This window comes from Crocodylus siamensis, chromosome 3 (assembly GCF_052110815.1).
Source record: "Crocodylus siamensis isolate JL-2025a chromosome 3, ASM5211081v1, whole genome shotgun sequence".
Lineage (NCBI taxonomy): Eukaryota > Metazoa > Chordata > Crocodylia > Crocodylidae > Crocodylus > Crocodylus siamensis.
Window position 1 is genome coordinate 246,565,487 of NC_143397.1, and position 16,406 is coordinate 246,581,892.

The 16,406-nt window shown below is 46.4% G+C and overlaps 1 protein-coding gene across 1 annotated transcript in view; it reads right to left on the reverse strand.

The window, feature by feature from the left end:
- Positions 1-7,006: 7,006 nt before the first annotated feature.
- Positions 7,007-16,406, reverse strand: part of DNAAF11 (dynein axonemal assembly factor 11) — a 76,250-nt gene continuing 66,850 nt past the window's right edge. The window contains exon 12 of the mRNA XM_090037372.1: positions 7,007-7,292. Within this exon, the coding sequence (XP_089893498.1) occupies positions 7,103-7,292 (190 nt within the window). The 3' untranslated portion in view covers positions 7,007-7,102. The remainder of the gene's footprint in view (positions 7,293-16,406) is intronic.

Consider the following 16,406-nt stretch of genomic DNA (forward strand, 5'->3'; position numbering starts at 1 on the left):
TCCGAGCTTTGGGCTCAGGTGGTCATGGCTGTACCTGGCCCCTAAATCCCCTCCTCGGGTCTATGACTCCTGTGGGGCTCAGGCGGCCTTGACCTTACCTGGCCCCCAGTGCACGGTGTCCCTTCTCAGGGCTGGGGTCAGTGCACTCCTAAATGCTGTGCCCTCTCTGGCACCGGGGTCCCCACACCGCTGTGGGGCTCTGTCACAGGGTGGGGCCTAGGAGCAGCCGTGATCTCTCTCTAACGCCCCCTGCCGTGCCAAGTAGGCGGTCCAGCACCTTCTTACTCGCCCGCCACGTCTTGTTGTTATATGGTTCTAGAAGGGAGGCTGCCTCTTATCACCCTGGACACTGTGCTATGCTTATACTGTCCCCCATTCCGTAGGGAGTGACCTGGTGCACCCCGGCCTTATGGGCTATGCATGCCTCCAACCTCCCCTTTAGCACGCCCCAAGCCTCGCAGATGTACTGGACGTTATCTGGTCAGTTTCCTGTATGTGCCCTTCACCAGCGCCCCTGTGCTTGTCACGCAACTGGCGCCCCTTCACCGGCGCCCCTGGGCTTGTCACACAACCGGCGCCGCTCTATCCGCTAGCCCTCTCGGGCCTACTAACTATATCCGCCCCCCTCCTGGGGTCCGCACAATATACTCGCCCCTCCTGGGGCCTCTCCACATACAGACGATGCCCCCACTGGGGCCTGTCCCTCCATGCACTCGCCCTCTCTGGGCTCTCTATAATTGCGGACTCGCCCTCTCCGGGCTCGTCTCTATGGTAGCACCCTACCCTGGGCTTCTCTTCCTGTGTGCCCCTCACTTGGGCCTAACACAAACCCCTCGGGCTGCTCACTGGTGCTCCTTGCAAGTGGGGCTCAGGTGGCCTTACCCGTGCCTGGCCCCCAAAATCCTCTTTGCCCCTTCTCAGGGCTGGGGTATTGCACCCCAAACTACAGTGCCCTTGCCGGTGCTGTGCACCTTGTCAGGGCTGGGGTAGTACACCCCTACTATGGTGCCCTTGCGGGCACCGGGTCCCCACCACTGTGGAGCCCCTCAGGGACTCTTCCTAATTGGGGCTCAGGCGGCCCTAGCCTTACCTGGCCCCCTTGACCCCTTTCTCTGGGTCCTGCCCCCCTGGGGCTTCTACCTACGCCCATGCTGGGCTTCTTCTCACTAAACGTGCCCACCTCGGGCTCCTCAATCTGTTCGCCCCTTCTGGGGCTGGGGTCTAGATGCCCCGCAATACAGCACCCCCCTCTGGCACTGGGAGCACCCCACCTCCCTGGGGAGCTCCTGATGAGGCCTCCTCCACCCCTACAGCCTCGCCTGGTCCTCCAGTATAACAATAACTAAACAGAACCATAAGCCAATCGGCTGTAATGCAACAATAAGCCTCCTGGCTATAACATAGGATCTAGGCGCACCTGGCTGTCCTGCAAAGGCCTCTCAGTCAGGGTTCTCTCCACCCTTACCATGGTGCAGCCCCTTGGGTGCTCAGGCTGCACCGCTCGTCTCTGCTCTGCTTGGCTGTCCTGCAGAGTTCCTGCACCTCAGGTCACCAAAAGGGAACTGCTGCTAAGCTTTGGCTTGGGCTGTTTATAAAGGCCCGGCCTTGCCTGGCTGCTCCGGCAACCAACACTTGTGCTGTCTCAGGGAGCTTCAGCAGCCCTTATTCCTTCACAGGAACAGGGCACCCAAGTGCTCCTGTGACAAGCCCCTATGAGGCCTCCTCCAACCCCTGTTAGCCTCACCTGGTCCTCCAGTGTAACAACAAACGCAATAACACTAGCCAACTGGCTATACCTCAAACTAAGCCTCCTGGCTAAATGTAAACCTCTAAGCCAGCTAGCTAATTATCAATCAAATCCCTACTCAGGCTTTCTCCTCCCAGTATCCTTGAGCCGAAGCTGTTCAGGCCATCAAGCTTCTCTAAGCTGCATACTCCAGCAGAGCTCCTTCTCCCTTGGATGTTAGCAGGGAACTGCCTGCTTGGCCTCAGCCTAGGCTGTTTATATAGGCCAGGCCCTGCTCCCTTCCGGTCAGCTGACCGAACTGCAGGTGCCCCAGCAACCGGGCACCTGTACCTTTTCCTAGGAGCAGGTCACTGAAGTGCCCTGCGACAGGGAGTAAACTGGACACTTTTCTTTCACAGTTCAGGAGCGAGCAGCAGATTCTAGGGCAAATTCTAGAGCCAAAGACTATATCCTATTTTAGAGAACAGCAGTCACATCTCCCTCCCCCTCCAACCATCTACATTTCCTACAGGCCTGGAGTTCATTATTATTGTTATCCACATTCTATATACTGAAGGGTCAATGAACGCACCTTCAGCTTGCTGCTCAGACTCAAGCTCCATGCGACAGAGACAATACCCGGCATATTAACTCACACCCTCTACATATATCTCATCAGACCTCAATGGGACGGTGAGCTTAACAGTTTACCTCACTGTCTCTTCAAACAGGCTGCATGCTACTTCTACTATTGTGTTCCACTCTGGTGTAGGTCAGCACTCTTACCACAGACACAATCTGACCTTTAATCTGCCCACTCTATGCCACCTGGACACACAGATAGAGAAGGATGCTGTCAATCACTGTGTGAGGGCTCAGGATGGAAAGATCACACCCCTAGCCAATCACACCAGAGGCTCTAACGGAAAAAAACACAGGTCTAGACACAACTATGGTACCAGAAGAGAGCTTTTGCTGCTTGAGCTAATTTCCTTTGGGGAGACAGTTATTCCAGCAGAAAAAGCCCTTCAACGGACACATGCCACATCTCCACGAGGGGGCTCTGCTGACATAGCCACACCCATAAAGCAACACCAGCTCCATAACGTGTGCAAATCTTCAATGTCCTATATGGCAAGCCTTATGAATACAGTCAGATACACATAGTATTCATAAAAATAGCACACACCTTCCACACTCTTGCACTGAATTCCAAGCCAAATACAATTAGTTTAAAAGTAAAGTGAGATTTCTTACCTCCCTGCCCATCAGGAAAACAGCCTAAGGTACAAGAAACAAATTATGTTCTTCCCAGCTCACACATCCACAAAACATTTTGCAATACAAACTTAGTTGACAGTTTTGTTTTGCTGCATAAGCCAGAGAAGAACCCAGGTTTCTCCCTAGAGCTGCGATCTGTCCTGTAATCTCAATAGGAGTATAATATAGTACAATCTTTTTTTAGTTAGTAAAGTCAGCGGCTATTACTCGGAATGTGCAGAGACAATACTGCCTTGAGAAAGGGCATTTTCTGCCAGAATGCTTGACTGACACATCTTCCAGCCATGTAGCTGGTTCAATAAAAGATATTACTAAACAAATTCTGCTTTTCACATATTCCCTGGACCACTGCGGCTACATCAGCATTGTAACACTACTATCTAGCATATTGGTATCTTTTCATTTAATAAACTATTTTTGTACTTTCAGTCAGCAAAACAAAGCTGGCTGAAGAGATGTTAGGGCTAGGAGGTTTTTATCCCAGATTAATCCATGGTAAGATTGGAAAAATCAGGTCAGTGCACAGAGGCTAAAAAAGAAAAGCTGTACAGGAGACCATTGTTAGACCCTGACTCCATGCAGGGCCCAATGACTAGGAAGACGACAATCTAATTGCTCATGGGTCTTATTACTCATTAGCCAGAGCAAGCAGGGAGCAAACACTACTTGCATACATTGCTCTCAACAGCTTTATTCAGAATGGAGACAGCTTCGGGCAAGCTCCCTCACAGACACAGCCTGTGAATACAGGGAGCTGCAATGAACAATAGTTATTTCCACATTTATACACTTTGGTTCATGCTTATTAACATTCACTCCACCCTCACTCCTCCTTCTGTTCTACACATTTCTTCTCTTATCTTAAGCTCTGCCTCTGTTTACTGTTTACTTCATTAACATGAAATTGCATATGCATTTCATTCATTTACATGTCTTTTTGCTATGTCCAAGACCTTGACTTTACTTCTTTCGTCAATGGGTGGACCTTGACCAAAACCTGGAAGCTTCTTCATCAATCACCATTCACCTTTTCACATATGTTCATCTCGGATTCTGTTACCAATTACGTGTCGTTTTTCACACTCCAGTATGTTTTCCTGTCCCATGTTGTACCATCTTCCACGTTCCTAAAGCTTCACCTCATTTACAGTATACAGATTCACACAGACTAACTTGAAAATGGTTAACATTCTGCCTTGTAGTTAGCAGCTTTTGCTAGGCCACAAGTAATAGCCACAGATAGCCAAATATCTGAGAACAGAATCTAGCCCTTTGTCATCATTAACCATGAAAACAGATCATCGCTTTCCTCCTAATAGGAAAGCCAAATGCAAAATTTTCAATTTATGTTACTTCGGGTAAAGACATGCAGTGCAGTCAAAAGTTCAAAGCAAAACTTTGCTTACAAACTACAGGGTCAGCCATCCAGGTGAATTTCTTGGAGATATTAAGGCAGCCACCTAATCCTGGTCTGCTAAATAAATGAAAAGTATTTATCACTTCAAAAATCTCTTTGATTGTTCGGGTATGAATGCACCTCACTCATTCATTTTTGGCCATAAAGAGGAGAACATGTAAATTAAGAAGAAAAAAAAATCCAACCCAATCTAAATCAAAGAAACTCCCCTCCCAACCAACAAAATAACCCTGGGGGGTGGAGGGGGGGGTCCTGATTTTTTTTAAATTTGCGAAGAGTATCTCATAGTGTTAAAAGCAAAAGACCTTTTTCATCCATTTCTGCACCACTTCCATGCAGAAGCAAGCAAGTTCCACTTTTTTGGAACAAATTCATTAGGGTTTCCCTTAGAATGACAATCTCCATTTTATGAGACACTTACTGACAAGATTATATAGCTCCTTTTAACACCTCAATTTATCCTTTTTTTTTTTGCTTTAAAAGTAGAGGTGACCTGCAAATAAAAAAAAATGTGAACTGCATTTACTACAAGAATGTATGTTAAATACCTAAACCAGGGGTAGACAATTATTTCAGGCAGAAGGCTGTTTACTGAGGTTTGGCGAGCCATTGAAGGCCGCATGACAGGCAGCCAGAGGCAAATAAATATTAATTTTCTAAATTTTTTAGGGGCCCTGTGGTTCGGATAGAATGGCCTGGTGGGCCACATCCGGCCCACAGGCTGCATTTTGCCTGCCCCTGGCCTAAACTAAGAAGTGAAAGAGGCATTCACAAATTTGCTGTGTCAAGTTACTGCACCTGGTTTCACTATGATACAGTAAAGTGAATTCATTATGCTTTGAAGAAGTCCGTTCCAACCTACTGGGAGCAATACAGGGGTCTGGGAATAAAGTCCATCAGGAGACTCCTGCAGTTGTTAGAACAGTGGAAGGACAGGGTAGGAACAAGTCCCTCTAGCTCCAAGCCCTAATGCCCCAAATTGTCTTTGCCCCCACATCTCAGAGGAGCTGCAAATTAGACCCCAACAATTTCAACAAATCCTGAAATTGCTGGAAGCCAAGGAAAGACAAAAGAGACGAGCACCCAGGGCACTGGAAAGATCTAGCTGACTTAGCCCAACTTTTCTGAAGTGGCAGGTCGTCTGGGGTGTATTATCCAGCTGTAATCTTCCCCTCCCCACAGAATCACTACGGACTGGCACCTTCACACTCCTCAAGCACACTGGTAATTATATTGCTGAAAGTACAATCTGAAAGCTGTTTATTGTGTTGGTAGATTTACTGTTGCAGGAAGGATGGGCTAGCTCCATCGACCCCTTCTCAGTCCCAGAGTATAGGAACATCAGTGCAAGTGCATCACACCCAATGCAAGAGGTTTCTTTGCTGCTGCCTTCTTAAGAAAGTAAGCACTGGAAAATGCCTGGGGACTTCAGCTCTGTGTGGTTCATCCTAGGTAATAGGATAATTAATTGTTGTTGCCATCCTCATTTGTTATCTTTTTAATTAGACTGTGAGGTCTTTGAGGTAGTGTGTCAATCTTCCTATTGGTTTATATCCTGCCAACAGTGAGATATCCCAGTTTTGAAGAGGCCTTTGGAACCCTGTCATGACACAAGCACACAATTTAGAAAAAGAGAAGTGTGACAGGAGTATTGCTATCAGAGCCTTTCTAGGAGTGACTCCGCCCTCTTGTAATGGGCCAACCTCTTGCTTACTCACCTGCCATGCCTTGATCTTAATTGATTAATTGATTGATGTAATCAGTGGGAGGTTGCCCATTTTATGTGACTCGGTGTCAGGGGGCGCTACCTGCGGCTCCTTTTCCTCCCCTACACCGCAGCCCAAGCCTCGCAGATGGTACTGATGTGGTTTGACCTGGACCCTGTTATGCCTTGGCCCTCTCCTTTACTTCTGGGTCTTCTCACTGCCCCCCTCTCGCTCTGGGGGCTGGGGTCAATGCACCCCCAAAACACTGCGCCCTCTCTGGTGGCAGGGTCCCTACACTACCGTGGAGCTCCTATGAGGCCTCCTCCAGCCCCTAATAGCCTCACCCGGTCCTCCGGTCAAAACAGTAAACACAAGAACACAAAGCCCCTGGGCTACAACATAAAAGCTAGACTGTCCGGTCAAACAAGATTCAATCCCTACCAGAGAGAGAGACAGACCTCCCCAACCCCAGCAGTAACCGAGGGATACTCCCACTGTCAGAATTCTCCCCTTCATCTGTCTTACCCGAGTTCCTCCTCCCTTGGCCACCGGAGGGGAACTGCCCTTCTGGCCTCCTGCTTGGGTTTAAGAAGGGCTAAGCCCTGCCCCTTCCTGTCAGCTGGTTTCACTGGTTGCCCTAGCAACCAGCACCTGCACAGCCCAGGTGACTGGCAGCTGAGCCTCCCCCTTCTCACCACTAGGGGTCTCTCCCGAGCCGTTTCTGCTTTCAGGTGCAGGGCACCTGAGTGCTCTGCGACAAGAAGGTAAGTATTAATCTTCTAATTGAAAGAGGCAGAAAAGTACAGCAAAAATATAACAAAAACAACTGATAGCAATAACTAATATTTTTTAATTTCAGTAGACAATAAGGTTATTATATACATAGATCCTCTATTATGTGAGTCAAGAAAGCTGCTGAGGCTAACTCAGAGGCAATGCAGGTTACAGAATGTGAAAACCTCTCAGTACATTTCAAATTAAGGGAGGAACATCTTCGCCATCCACCGAGTCAGTATAACTCTTCTCAACAGGCTCTATTGCCTTTTGTTGTTGAAGCCTAATAGGACCTTGTCCAGTTCGCTCCTTTTCTTGGACTATGTTTGCTATATCGGGGAATGAGTATTTGTTAGGATCCACTTCTAGTTGCTCAACTCGCTGTCTTCTGGAACAAAAGAGAGCAGCACGTCAAATGAAGCAGCAACTTTTTGAGAACCATTCTTCTTCCAGTAATGTCCATGGGAATTTTGCCCCTCACTCCAATGGAAACAGGGTTAAGGAACTTATTACCAAAGAGGGATTCTTCACTCAAAATGAGTCAAAGCACAGATAATTCACTATTGTCTGGTGGACACATAAATCATTACTAGCTAGACTTTTTATGAGTCTATAAATATTTTATGCTTATTCCTTTGACACCTATAGTATTTTATACCAAGATAATGTGATTAATAGTTGGTATCAATTGCTGGCTGCTGAGGTAGCAGAGAGTTTGATCACAACAATTTTCTTTTTTGTTTGCATTTAACTCAGTCTCGCTTCAGTTATTTAAATGGTCTCTATATAAATCCCTAGCAAAATAGGAAGCAGAAATTAATAGCACTTAAAAAAAAAATCAAACAAATACTAAATATTTAAACTGAAGCATGAATTTGTTTGTTATTTATTTTTTGACACTGTGGTTTCCAGCAAGTCTTGCAATATTGTAGAACTTCACAGGATGCATAAACTGCTTATCCAGTCCAGATTAGGGACACTTTTGAAATCATGACCAACAGAGGTCTATATCCACTCATTATATCGCTGTACCAGAAGAGATTTTACATGTTTTCCATTGCAGGGTTTTCCTAAAGGAAGAGTGGGAGACCCCTTTGGTTAGAAAAGCAAAAATTTCTAGCCTGTTTCCAGTAATTTGTGACTGTTTGTTCATATTTTTTAAATACTGACATGTAGCTAATTGGTAAAACAGAATCCAGCCTCCTTCACAGCTAATAATAGTGGCTTCATTTCACATTGCAAGGCTGCAGTGGGCCACTGTTCTAAATGCAACATCAGAAATGGCAGCAAACATGAATTAAAACTTGGCGCTTGTCTAGAAGTTCTTAAAAGCTAATCCAGAGCCTATTGGAGCAAAAGAAGGAAAGTTGTGAAGGGAAAAATAACACTGTGTTACATGGTGAAGAAGTTACCCAAGAAGACCATCAGATGAAATATGCTTTGACACAAAAATAGTAGGCCTGTGAGAATAGGGATTCAATTTGGATTTGGATCTAGCTGATTCAGATGCCAGAGATTCAATTCAGAGATCCAAATTGTTTTTCCAATTTGATTCAGCTGAATCGCTTTGGAAGATTTGGAGCCGATTCGGAGCTGATTCAGAGATTCGGCCATAGAGTATAATGGGGAATCAATGAAATATCTATAACTTTGTTGTCTTTTGGCTGATTCAGATGACATCGGCAGGGACGGCAGCCTCTGCCGAGAGCATGACGTGCCAAGTTTCAAGGTGATAGGTATGTGTGCTAAGCCACAATGGGGTGAAAACTGCAGGGATGGTAGCTCTTGCTGAGGCCACAAAGCCTGCCAAGTTTCAAGGAGATAAGTGCAGGGGTTTTGGGGAAACTGCACCTCAAGCTGCGGACAAGCAAAACTCATGACATGGGTGACACTGCATGTGGTAAGGCACAGCGGGGTGAAACCTGCAGGTCTGCTAGCCCCTGCTGAGGCCATGAAGGCTGCCAGCTGCCCCCACACCCATGCCCCAAGACAGACACAGTTGCACAAGCACCTATGTCATGAGTTTTGCCTGTCAGCAGGCACAGGTGCAGGGCCCCAGAACCCAGAATCCCTGCATTTATCTCCTTGACAGCTAGCAGCTTCGTGGTCTCAGCAGGGGCTAGCAGACCTGCAGCCTTCACCCTGCTGCGCCTCAACACACACAGTGTCACCCATGGCACGAGTTTTGCTTGTCTGCAGCTTGAGGTGCAGTTCCCCCCAAACCCCTGCACTGATCTCCTTGAAACATGGCAGGCTTTGTGGCCTCAGCAAGATCTACCACCCCTGCAGTTTTGACCCCACTGTGGCTTAACACACACACGACATGAGATTTGCTTTCAGGACTTTGAGGTGCAATTTCCCAGAAACCCCTGAACCTATCACCTTGAAACTTGGTACATGGCATGCACTCAGCAGAGGCTACCATCCCTGCAAGTTTCATCTGAAGTAGCCAAAAGACAACAAAGTTATAGATAGTTCATTTATTCCCCATTATAACCTGTGGTCAAATCTCCAAATCGCTGAATCTTTTCCGAATCTTTTCTGAATCGATTCAGAAACTCCAAATCGATTCAGAAAGCCTAAAGCTTCCAGCAATTCCATTCAGATTCATAGATTCAGCCTCCAAATCATCTCTGACTCCAAATCATGATCCGAAGCTTTGCACAGCCCTAAAAAAGAGCCAAGATAATTTCTCTGTGATAAAACTTTGTTCAGTACAAGGGAAGAGGCTTCTGTCAGGGAACTGGTTGAGGTTACTTGATACTGGATTCGAGTCTAAGTAGCCGTTCTACCACAAAATCCCTTCACCTGTGGAGTTTAGACATCAAGAAGTTTTGTTCCACCATGCCTCGTTATTTTAGGCCAGTGATTCTCAACCAGAGTGCCTTTGAAGGGTGCCACAAGATATAAGGAGATAAGTTAGGTATGAGGGGACAAGCAGATAAGCCTTGCTCAGGCTTGTCCCTGCCTGGACAATCCCCCACCCCTACTGCCCAGCGCATATGGAAGGAAATGACTGTATACTTTAGTGTACCACTCAATTCACAAATTATGCAGGGATGTTTCGAGTCTCAAAAAGTTAAATGCCACTATTTTAGGCTCATGGCAAGTCCTTCCCTTTCCCTGACATGACCCCTACACCACTGTTGAGGGGAGCTGTCGCTGGCATAGGACAATACTCTACTTCTGTCAGCTTTATGTCCCGGAGGAATTCCTCTTGCAAAAGGAAGTCTCCAGCAGTCACTCAGCTTATCTATTTTGTGCTACGCACCAGGGCAGCAGACCAGAGAAGTTAGCTCCTTGTTTTAAGAATCTGGATAGACAAAAACCAGCTCCAGTCATTTCCACAGCAAATGCTACAACCCCCCCCACACACACACACGCACTTTGAGGAGAATGCTATGGGTAATGGCGATGCACACAGGATGACTTCTGTGTTTTCACCCTGAATATTCCTTAGCTATAGGGCAAGATGCTTTATGCTATTCAACATTTTAATGAAACAGAAGTGGAGTCACATTGTGGCAATGTTCTACAAAACGTTCATCCCTGAGAGGCAATACAATTATTCATTTCCTGTGCAACTTGCAAAATGTGCCATGACCTTGAAACAGATTGTTACTAGCTTTTGGGTGGTTTCCAGAAGTGCACATCCTGCAAAGAACTGTCTCTCTACTCCAGTTGTGTGGATTTAATTCTTTGGAGTAGCTCAGCAAAAGCTAAAAATGCAGAAGTAAAACCATGTTGGTCTTAGGATGTTTTATTTGCATAGTATGAGAAAGATTCCTTTCTTAAGTATTGGACTTATTTTACATTCATTTTTTAATGGCTCTAGATAAGCCAGAAATTGAACAAATTACTCTTTATGAAAATATGACAAACCGCTTGGTTTATATAGCTTGACTGGCTGAAAACATGTAAATGCACAAGTTAAATGGCAGAAATAACAGCACATTTGGAAAATGAGTCATGGAAGTCAGGCATCAGTAGCATACACATCATCCAACAAATGCTTCCTGCTAGTCCACAACATAAAGTACTTTGAGAACCAGCAGTAGGAAGGTACGTGTTGAAAAAATAAGTGGGTCCCTGTCTTTCTGCTCATGTGCTCTTCTTCCCACTGAGGAAATCATTCTAGCCTTCAAAAACCACTCACATGTCCATGAAGTGTGGGAGGATCATCGTCTCTATTGTCATCATCTCTCTGAGGCAAAGAGACTGAGGACCAGACCCAAATTGTACCCACAGGCACTACTGCTTAAGTGTTGCAATGCCTAAAAATCAAAAAGCAATGTCTTGTTCTATGAATCCTCCTTGGACCTATAATCCAGTCTGAAGGTACTGCCTTCTTCTGAAGTGCTGCCATGCTATTGGGCTGCTCCACTGTAATATTAGCCCTTTCAAGGGGTGAATGCAATGCTTACACCAGCTCCAGAGATGCAATTACTCCAATGCCCTAGGCTGATGCCGGAGACAACATGCACATCATTAATACTGATCTGGGAAAGGTGCTGTTGAACCAAATCCTGATCTCTGCCAAATAGGGAAAAAATGTCTCAGTTTACAGAATTTTCTGCTATAGAGCCTAGGGCTCTGAGACCAAAAAAAGGTTTTATTTTTATCTTAGATTCTGGCCCAAATATTTGAGTCTGGGAGACCTAGGCAAAATCTGTCCAGTAAGCCAGGTAAATAATTTTGTTTTAAAACAACCAGAGACTTGGGTGCCTCTTTCAGCACATAGGAATCCTTCAACTCACTTTACATGGCCATACTCTGAAAATCAAAGAATAACCACAGTTCTCAGAATCAGGTTATCATTTAAAAGGACATGATATGCACTAATCATGACAGCTGAATTCATGTTTCAAGGATAAAATTATAATCAGGAAGGGAAGATGTAAGTCATTGCAAATAAGTTGTGATAAACGAAGTGCTGCTGTTCCCAAGGCCACCTTGTTCTGCAAGTACCACTCATAAACAGGATTCATCAAAATACAAATCTGCAAAAGTTTCTGCATCTTGGATTTACAAAAGTTAGTGAGAGAATAAAATCCACAAAGCTTTTCTTGTTAGAAGAATACTGAACAGGACAAATGTAACTCTGACCAAATCCTTTAGATTTCTCAAAACAATATATTAATGTAGAATACATTACAGCTACTACCTGAACTCCTGACTTGACAACTGCAAAAAAGTTTGCCCAGTGAAATATTGGCATGGCAGTTTGAAGACAAATGTCAGCTTCATACCAGATTTTCCTGATTTTCCTGGTTTTTCAATACTGCATCAAATCTCATCTTTTTGATAAACATAGTCAATGTAATTAGAAACACCTAGGAAGTTGCTTAGCTGAGACAACTTGGAGTCTACCCCACTCTACATATTACAGATATTGCCACAGGTGGATAGAAAAAAAAATATTTGGGGGGGATGCTGAGCATATGTGCACATTTATGCATGCTCTCTCCTCCCCCACAAGTAAGTCTGCAGTTAAGTTACATCCATGTGTGCTCCTCCCCACCCCCACAAGTAAGTCTGTGGGTGAAGGGGTGGGGTGAGGGGAAAGAGTCATGGGGGGACCAGATTGAGGACCCTGTGGTAAGGAAGAGAGTGAAGCACAGGCAGGAGCAGGGGCTGGAGTCAGTGTGGCCCTGGCCAGGCTGGGTGGTAGGACAATTGGAGCTCAGGCAGCAGATCTTGGGGTGTAGGGGGCTCCTGCCACTGCGCGCACCCTGGCGGAGGCCCAGGGGGCACATGGCCCCCCAACTGTGCGCAGAGCGGAGGTGGCTGCTGCTATGTGCTTGGCTTGGCTTCCTGCTGCAGCTGCCCCAGGAGTGGCAAAAGGCCACGTGTGTCCTGCTGCTGGGTGGACAGGGGACACAGCACAGCTGAGCAGCGGCAGGCAAGTGGCGTCCCAGGGCAGCTACAGCAGGGAGCCCCATGCACAAATGAGGGGGCATGTCTTCCCCTGGGTCTCCACCAGGTATGCACAGTGGCAGGAGCACCCCACGCCTCTGGACAACCTGCCTAGGCTCCTATTGTTCCACCGCCCAGCCCGACCAGGGCCCCACTGACCCCAGCCCCACCTCATGCCCCACTTCCTCCTTCATCATGGGGGCCTCAACCTGTTCCCCCACAACCCCTTCCCCTTCACAGAATCAACTGGTACTTGCCTGCTGTGCTGGGAAGCCAGTGATCTAAATCCTGGGCTGTGATCCTGGCTGTGTATGCACCCTCCTCACCCCTGCTGCAGCTGCATAGAGCCTGCAGCTGGGCTGCCCTGAGGCCCTACACACTGCCCTGTGTTGGGGGAGGGGGGATGAACCCTGTTAGCCCCGGCCTTCTGCCGCTTATGGATATTGTGCAATTAATTGGTTATTTCTATAATAACCTGAATACCAGTTACACCTCGTGAAGGAACACCTTGAGAAGCTGGATACCTTCAAGTCAGCTGGCCCTGACAATCTGCACCCCAGGGTACTCAAGGAGCTGGTGAGCGTCATAGCCCAGCTCCTGGCACGGATCTTTGAAAACTCCTGGCACTCTGGTGTAGTGCCCAAAAACTGGAAGAAGGCCAATGTAGTGCCGATCTTCAAGAAAGGGAAGAGAGTGGATCCGGCTAACTACAGGCCCATTAGCCTGACTTCTATCCTGGGGAAGATCTTAGAAAAGTTTATTAAGGAGGCCATCCTTGATGGACTGGCCCAGGCTAACATCCTAAGGGATAGCCAGCACGGGTTTGTTGTGGGTAGGTCTTGTTTGACCAATCTCATTTCCTTCTACGACCAGGTGACCTATCACCTGGACAAGGGAGAAGAGATTGATGTCATATATCTTGACTTCAAAAAAGCTTTTGATCTGGTATCCCATGATCACCTCTTGGCCAAACTGGCCAGTTGTGGCCTTGGCTCCACCACGATCTGCTGGCTGGGAAATTGGCTCCGTGGTCAGACCCAGAGGGTTGTAATTGATGGCAGTCACTCATTGTGGTGCCCTATGACCAGTGGGGTCTCTCAAGGCTTTGTCCTTGGACCCATATTGTTCAACATCTTCATTAATGATGTGGACATTAAAGTCAGAAGTAGACTGGCCAAGTTCTCTGATGACACCAAACTTTGGGGCAAAGCATCCACGCCAGAAGATAGGCGGGTGATTCAGGCTGACCTGGACAAGCTCAGCAAATGGGCACACGAGAACCAGATGGTGTTTAACACCGAAAAATGCAAAGTTCTGCACCTTAGGAAGAAAAACCTGCAGCACCCTTATAGGCTCGGCAGTGCTACATTGGATAGCACTACAGAAGAAAGAGACTTGGGGGTCATCATTGACCACAAGATGAACATGAGCCTGCAATGCGATGCTGCAGCTAGTAAAGTGACCAAAATGCTGGCTTGCATCCATAGATGCTTCTCGAGCAAATCCCGGGACGTCATTCTCCCCTTGTACTCGGCCTTGGTGAAGCCGCAGCTGGAGTGCTGCGTCCAGTTTTGGGCTCCACAATTCAAAAAGGATGTGGAGAAGCTTGAGAGAGTCCAGAGGAGAGCCACGCGCATGATCAGAGATCAGGAAAACAGATCTTACGATGACAGGCTGAGAGCCGTGGGACTCTTGAGCCTGGAAAAGCGTAGGCTCAGGGGTGACCTGATGGCCACCTGTAAGTTTATCGGGGTGACCACCAGGATCTGGGGGAACGTTTGTTCACCAGAGTGCCACAAGGGATGACTAGGTCGAACGGTCACAAACTCCTGCAAGACCGTTTCAGGCTGGACATAAGGAAGAATTTCTTTACTGTCCGAGCCCCCAAGGTCTGGAACAGTCTGCCAGCGGAGGTGGTTCAAGCGCCTACATTGAACACCTTCAAGAGTAAATTGGATGCTTATCTTGCTGGGATCCTATGACCCCAGCTGACTTCCTGCCCTTTGGGTAGGGGGCTGGACTCGATGATCTCCCAAGGTCCCTTCCAGCCCTGATGTCTATGAAATCTATGAAACTTATACCATAAAAAGCTCCAACCAGCTTATTTTTACCTTCTCTCCGCTATTGCCAAAAGCTACAGATTTCTAGTCTCAGGGCATATCTTGAAAACATGTATTAACTTTATACCTGGTTTTTATTGAGTTTTTATTGAGTTTTAATTTGCGTGTATAGCTGGGAGCCCTGTCAGCTGGGCAGGGGTGCACTGTGCCCAGTTAGGGCTGGGAGTCCCACAACCAAGAGGACTCTCACCCCTGCTGGCACCCTGCCCCAAGACCTTGATGGGTGCTGCAGTTAGAGTGATGAGGAACAGTGGCCAAGTGAGAGCCCAGGGGCCATAATTTAACCCTTCATGGGCCAAATGCAGTAGTTGAGCAGCCCTGCACTCGAGGAACAAGGTTTGTGATATGAAACAATGAGGAGGGGAGACAGAAAGGGGGCAGGGTGAAAGCTTGGGCAGTTTCTGAAAAAAATAATTTGACATGATTGTCTGTCTGTAATAGCAGGAGACTGGACTCAGGAGGTATCTTCCAACCCTATGCTGACTCTATCCAAATCCTGAGTTTATCTTATTACATCTGCTCCATCACATACTGCCAACAGTCACAGCTTACAAACACCATTAATTTTCTTTCCCCTGCTCACCTTCCTGTGCCTCGTTCTGTCAAACTCTTTGTTTGAAATGCTCTCTTCGTACCAGCTTGACAAGTCTATCCACTCAAGTTGCACAAACATAGGGCTAAGGGACTTCCTGTGTTACTCAGTCCAGTCCTCAGATATAACATGAAAGGGACAGGAAAATTCTCAACTTTTACAACAGCTTGTCTAGGATTTGAACCAACCACTTTTCACACCCAAAACAAGAATCTTACCCGTTGACCAGCAAGTCCTTTCTTAAAGACCTGTTCTGTCCATGATGTCCACAAGAAAGTAACAAAGCTAGATCAAAGTAACCTCCATCAAAACTACCTACCAAGTACCATTGTCTCTGGCTTAGAATAAGATCTTCATGCCAGGGACAGCCTCAGGGGTGTTTCTTATATAGTGCTGGTATTAAATCTAAAATAAATGAACAACTTAAAATAGCAGGACTGAAAATAAAAGCCTCTATGCTTAGCATGTGGCTAATTCTCTCAGCTCAGTTAGTTAATGCATGAACTTTTTTTGAAACTGAAAACCACAGAAGTTCTACCATACAGTGTTACTATAATGAGAGTCTGCTAGCAAAGGCTGAAATTAAAAACCCATTAAAGGATTAAGTGATTGAAAAAAATATGTTTATATACAAACAAGAAATGCAGAAGGACATGAATCAGTAAACCACCCACTATTACTAAAGGCTACACTAATAGAATGGAAATCAGATTTCTAGTCTCAGGGCATATCTACACAGTATTGCTCTAACTATACCAGTATAATTAAAGCAGTGCAATCCCCTGGAGGGGATGTAGTTATACCAGTAAAAAGGTAATTATAGTGGTAGGTGTTCTACTGATTTACCTATTTTAGGGAAAAAAATCTATTCCTA